Source organism: Diabrotica undecimpunctata, unplaced genomic scaffold (assembly GCF_040954645.1).
Source record: "Diabrotica undecimpunctata isolate CICGRU unplaced genomic scaffold, icDiaUnde3 ctg00003329.1, whole genome shotgun sequence".
Taxonomy (NCBI): domain Eukaryota; kingdom Metazoa; phylum Arthropoda; class Insecta; order Coleoptera; family Chrysomelidae; genus Diabrotica; species Diabrotica undecimpunctata.
In genome coordinates, this window is record NW_027314525.1 from 7,753 (window position 1) to 13,852 (window position 6,100).

Sequence of the window (6,100 nt, forward strand, 5' to 3'; positions counted from 1 at the left end):
AATATTTTTAAAATATTTACAAACAAACGCTGAAGCGACATCTACTTATAAGAATATAATTCACAGAAATCGAATTCAGGATTTTGTTTAGCAAGTTAGAAAACTGTTAGATTTAGGCTGAATCCTGAATTCGATGTCCGAATTACATTCTCATTATTGTAATATTGTTTACTGTTTCCAATAAAAGTAATTTTAAAGAAGGGTAACAGTACTTTATTAAAAAAAAAACAGATTTGAAATAATTTACAAATATGAATAAATATCATTATTAACAAACCAAATATGTTGTGTATGTGCAACTCTTAAAAGACTCGGTGAATCTCTTGCATATTCCTATCGTCTTTTTAAACAAGTTGTTTGGACATAATCGTAATAGTAAAAGTTTGCCATTATGCTTCATAATAATATTTTTTTGAGAACATCTAACATACTTTAAATTAAAAAAAAAAGAAGACTTTTTTAAAGACAACATTAAATCTAAATTAACAAAAACTAAACCACACAATAGCGCTCATTTAACTTCACCAACTTCACAGGATTGTCAGCTAAAGCATCGCGATGGTCTAGACTAAATTTAAGATTGTTCAAAGCCCGTCTCTCAATCGACACGATTGCGTTACGTTGCAAGAGAATTATACTCATTTCTGGAAACATTCCGTTTTTTATTTTAATCAGTTTATTGCCTTTCAAGCTTAGAGTAACAAGTCCACGGATGTTTTCAAAAGCGTCTTTGTCAATATCCACGATGTCGTTATCATCTAGAATTAATTTATTGATATCAGAGTCATCGAAGATATTACTGGCGATTCTACTTAACTTGTTATGACTTAAATCCAATTTTAAAGCTTGTACATCTTCGAATGCGCCTTCTTGTAGCGTGGATATTAAATTATAGGACAGATCAATCTCAGGTATGGGTAAATCTATGAAAGTACCTGCATTTATTCGTGTAAGACTGTTGTTTTTGAGGTACAAATAGTCCAAGTACGTACCGTTGAAGCTACCAGGTCGCAAGATTTTGATAAAATTGTGGTTTAAATTGAGCGATCTGAGTGATGGTAAGTTGCAAAATGCTTCTCCAATATTGTGGATTTGATTACCTTCTAGATTTATGCCGTAAAGACCAGAAACATTTCGGAAGGTATCGGCCTCAATATCGTTTATATTGCCATCACCAAACCAAAAGTTAGAGATATAAGAACCGTTGAACATCTTGGCGGTGAGATTACTCAATCGATTTTCTATGACAACTAGGCTAAAAATTGTCGAGTTTTCAAAAGCATTATCTTCTATTTGGGATATAGGGTTGTTTGCAAAGTCAACAGTAATAAACGTAAGGTTATTCAGCACACCGTTTCTAATTATTCTAATTTCGTTGTTCACCAATTCCAATTGTGATATATAAGAATCTTCGAATGCTCCAGGTTCAACTTCTTTTAACTGATTGAAACTCATGTGGAACTTCTCAATTTTATGACCAGATAGAAATCCTTTCGGAAGAGTCTCTACTATCTGGTTTTCTATTGAAACATAAGTGATGTGTTCTAAACTGTTTAAAACGTACCTTAAATCTGAGATAGAATCAATGGTTGCGTGCACAATACTTTCACCTTCTTCTATTTTTTTGGTGTGCACTATTACATTTATTGGATCACATTTTGAGTGTATAAAAAGTGAAAAAAATAAGAGGTAGCACAAACGATACTGCATCATTGAACAAACTTGACTAAAGTATTGAATTTTTTTAAATAAGAAAATTTGTACGGAATATTGTCATAATACAGTGGCGGCTCGAGATATTTTTGTGAAAATTTTTTTTTGAATGTACTTACAGCTGGTTCCTAAAAAAACTGATATGACTCTTAGTAGCTTTGATCATTTTAAGCAGTGTATTTGATTGGTCTGACATTATATTATATTTATTAGGACAGACAAATAATAAAATAAACAAACAAACAACAAAGTACATCCACTAATAATTTTCCAACATAAACATGTCTCATTCTGGTATCAAAGAGACCGCCTTTCAAATCAAGGTTGTCAGACATATTTCCTAAAATTCCTAAGGTTATATTTAAAAAATATTCTCTATTCTCTATTCGTTATTATTCAATTGCTAGTCAACGAACGACACTCTTAAAAAATAATATGAACATATTCTCAAAATATATATATATATATATATATATATATATATATATATATATATATATATATATATAAATTAATTAACTAGGTACTAATATTTCCATGGACTCTTCACTAATGAATTAAAGCAACCGTGAACTTTGTATATATTACTTATATTCTAAGTAATTTTCGAATATTGGCAACATTGTAGTCTGGAGAGAATTTGAACGTTCGACGTTGCCCTGTTGGTGAATTTAGCGGTAATACTTTTATAGCTATAATGATCGACTTTTAAGAAATCAGACAACTTTTAAGAATCCAAGTTCTCAAAAACGGTTTCAAGAATTGTATTATTTTTTTCCAAATTTCATTGATTTTATACCTTACCTGGAAACATGAAAAATTGCAGATATATTAATAATGGTATTAAGGTTATATTCAATAATTTTAAACTCATGCATTATGGCAACAGCGAAACGCAAAGCCGTAAATTCTAATGAACACCTGTTTGTCTGGCTATGTGACACCCTAAAATATTTCCTTTTGCAGAGGCAAAGGCTTATTATAAGGTATAAGTAATATAAGTTATAAGTAATATTATATTTTTCTAGGATGGCATTTTTTAAGATGCATCAACTTCTGTGTTATCAATAAATAATGACAATTATGTTAATGACAGCTCCGAATTAAAAAATAAAGATTTGCACGTACAATCCCAAAGAATAGTTTTAAATATGTATGAGTGTTTGAAAAAAGAAAATATTGGGATGGCTGATAATGCAATTGTTTCGAGAATTCATGTATTAAAAAAATCGGGTATAAGACGATATATACAATTATTAAATTAGGCACAGTTACAGATCATTCCTTAAAACGAAAGCGACCAAATAAAAAATTGGGTAGGATTGACACTGCTGCAAAAGACGTTATTCAGCGAACAGTTTACAATTTTTACAAAGAAAATAGAGTGCCTAGTTTAGAACTGATTCGTGAAAAATTAAGAGATTTCCCTGAATATAATTATATATTCCGCCGAATTCAGTGATTGTTATGGATAATGCGTCGGATCATTCCCGCATATTAAATAAAATACCTAATAATAACACGAAAAAGGACAAAATTTTAAAATTAATGCAACTTAAAAACATCACTGTTCCTAAAAAGATTCCAGTAAAGAAAGAATTAATTAGAATGATCAAAAGTCGGAATTTTAAAAACGAATACGTTATTGACACCATTTGCAGCAGGCACGGCCATACTCTTTTGCGATTACCCTCATACTATTGCATTTTTAATCCAATTGAAATGGTTTGGGGTACCGTAAAAAAACGATTGCGAAAATATAATCAGTCACCAACATTAAGCGCAATGGCCATTGAGAATATTCGAGAAATAATTGATGGCATTAATAGCGATGTGTGGAAAAATTGCGAAGCTCATGTTGTAAAAATAGAAAACGAATATCCTGTTTTACCGGCAATAGCACCAATAGTTATCCAACCTGGGAACGATTCGACTTCAGAAGACTCTGACGATTCTTTTCATTTCTTCTAATTAATTTCTTTACAGCTATCGCGATGCATCTTGAACACTAGTATTCATTATTATACAGTGTGTCGCATTTAAGATGAAGACACCTCTATATATCAGCTACTAAAATACATACAGATTTGACATTTTACACAGTCATACATGTTGATAGTGCACATTTTTTTAAGATAGTCATCTGAAATTTAAATTTTAAACGCGGCTTACTGCGAATCCACAAACAGGGTAAATTTTCGATATTTTGCTTCGCGTTAGAGAAATCGGAAAAACTTATTTGGAAAAGTTGTTCCACTTATTGTAACCGCACATACCAAATTTCATGACAAAATTCGCAATTTTAGTTTTTCAGTATTATTTGTAATCTCGATCCTAAATCTACAATTGGCTATCTAAAGATGCATCTCGGGACAGCCAACTGTCCGTTTTAGAATCCTGAATACAATTGAAGAGCTTATTTCCAAAGTGTCTTACATCCATATAATGAAATCCATGAAATTACAGATTTTCATACAAATTTAACATACAAATTATACAATTTTACAATTTTCATATGCTTTTACTTTTAAATGGTAAATAAGAAGTTGTTTTGGTACATATAACTTTATTCTAGACTTGAAGAAATCTATAAAGTTTAAAAAAAGAAAATTAAAAAAATCGAAATTTTGGATTTAAGACACTTTGAAAATAAGCTCTTCAATTAATGAAAAAAGTAAAAGTGCGAATTTTGACATAAAACTTTGTTATGTGAGGTTATAATAATATTTGGAACATCTTTTCCAAATAACTTTTTCAGATATCTCTAACTCGAAGCAAAATATTGAAGATTCACCCTGTTTGTGCATTAACAGTAGGCCGTGTTTAAAAATTAAATTTCAGTTGACTATCTTAATTGCTGGATAGACAATCTTTTAAAATTTTCTGACAGAATGAGCCATTATTTACAGATAATTGTAAAAAAATATTATGGTTTATGTAAAAACTAAATAATAAGTCCAATATTCTTATAAATCACTAAAATTAACAAGCTTTAATTTGAAAGAATTAATTTGTTATTTATTCGATGTTGTGAGCCCGCTCCCATTTGAAAAAAAACTGATTCTGTCCTTTGAAGAGTCCTATTCAAAAATGCCCCGTTTAAACAAATCGAAGGTTGAAGGGTGCCGGACATTTTTGCCGGAAACAATTCAAATTCAAAAGATCACCTTTTTCTGCTACGGAAAATATTGCTCCGATTTCTCACCAAAATCAATGTTGATACTTTAGTTTAGATACTCTTGAATCTCAAAAATACTCATTTACATATTTTTCAAGCCTCGAAAATGCATATTAGGTATCGCATTTTTCGGATTTTAAATCGCCTATATCTCCAAAACTATTAACTTTTGAGAAAAATGACATAGATCTTATTTAGAGTCACCCAAAAACCTAAAAAATATTTTTTGGAGCACAAAAGGTGATATTTTGAATTTGTTTAAAAAATTGTTTAAACAATTTCTGCCCAAAAATTGAGAAATTTTCCTGAATATAATTATGTAAAAATTAATAAAAATTATATGATTTTTCTTGAAATATGCGTTTGATAACTGATCCCTTTTCTTAATTTCCACGCCAATGGTCGGCATTGGCATCAAAGAATCTCAAAAGCCGACGCTTGGCAAATTGACGATGGGAAAAGTATACATATGTTATTTCATAAATTGTAATAATTACTAAGGTCTAAATTTTGATATTATTTTGAATTCCTGCATTTTATAAAGAGTATATAAATGATAGTTTTTACATAAAATAGGGTTGTTGTTATTATTTTTATTATTATTAAGGAATAAAACAAACGACGTAACTCAAACAATATATTAAAGCAAGAATTGTAACCAAATTAAAAGATAACTAGGCAGTATCTAAGGCAGCAAAACATTTTAACATAAGCAGAACCACAGTTTTTCTATTAATAAAAAATGGAGGGAACCAGAAACTCTAGAAAAAAAGCGAGGGTCTGGAAGACCAAAACTATACTAAATTTAGGTATGTAAAAATATAATTAATACTTTGTAATATCTCCATCAGCATTGATAACAGCTTGTAGTCTTCAGTGCTTGTGCGTGAAAGGAACTATGAAATTGTCATAGCTCTTTGGAATTTTGAGGTATAAAAAATTACGCCGATACAACCGTTTTATAATAACCCCCCACACATTCTCGATTGGGTTTAAATCTGGACTGTAGCTGGGCCATGGTAATGTTTCGATGTTGTTATTCTGGAGCTACTGGTTTATTATATTTGCAGTGTGAATAGGACAATTATCTTGTTAGAGGATAAAATTATTTTCTGGATACAACTATTCTACACTGGGAAACATGATGTTTTCGAGAATATTCAGATAAGTCTGCCCAACAAACCTGCCATCAATACGCCATACCCTTCC

At 30.3% G+C, this 6,100-nt stretch overlaps 1 protein-coding gene across 1 annotated transcript; it reads right to left on the reverse strand.

The window, feature by feature from the left end:
- Positions 1–206: 206 nt before the first annotated feature.
- Positions 207–1,716, reverse strand: LOC140432235 (uncharacterized). Its single transcript, XM_072520059.1, has one exon. It carries the CDS (start codon positions 1,711–1,713, stop codon positions 493–495), a length of 1,221 nt encoding a protein of 406 aa, XP_072376160.1. The 5' UTR covers positions 1,714–1,716; the 3' UTR covers positions 207–492.
- Positions 1,717–6,100: the final 4,384 nt, after the last annotated feature.

Coding starts and splice junctions, on each gene's coding strand:
- LOC140432235 (XM_072520059.1), bottom strand. CDS start 1,713: ATGATGCAGTATCGTTTGTGCTACCTCTTATTTTTTTCACTTTTTATA.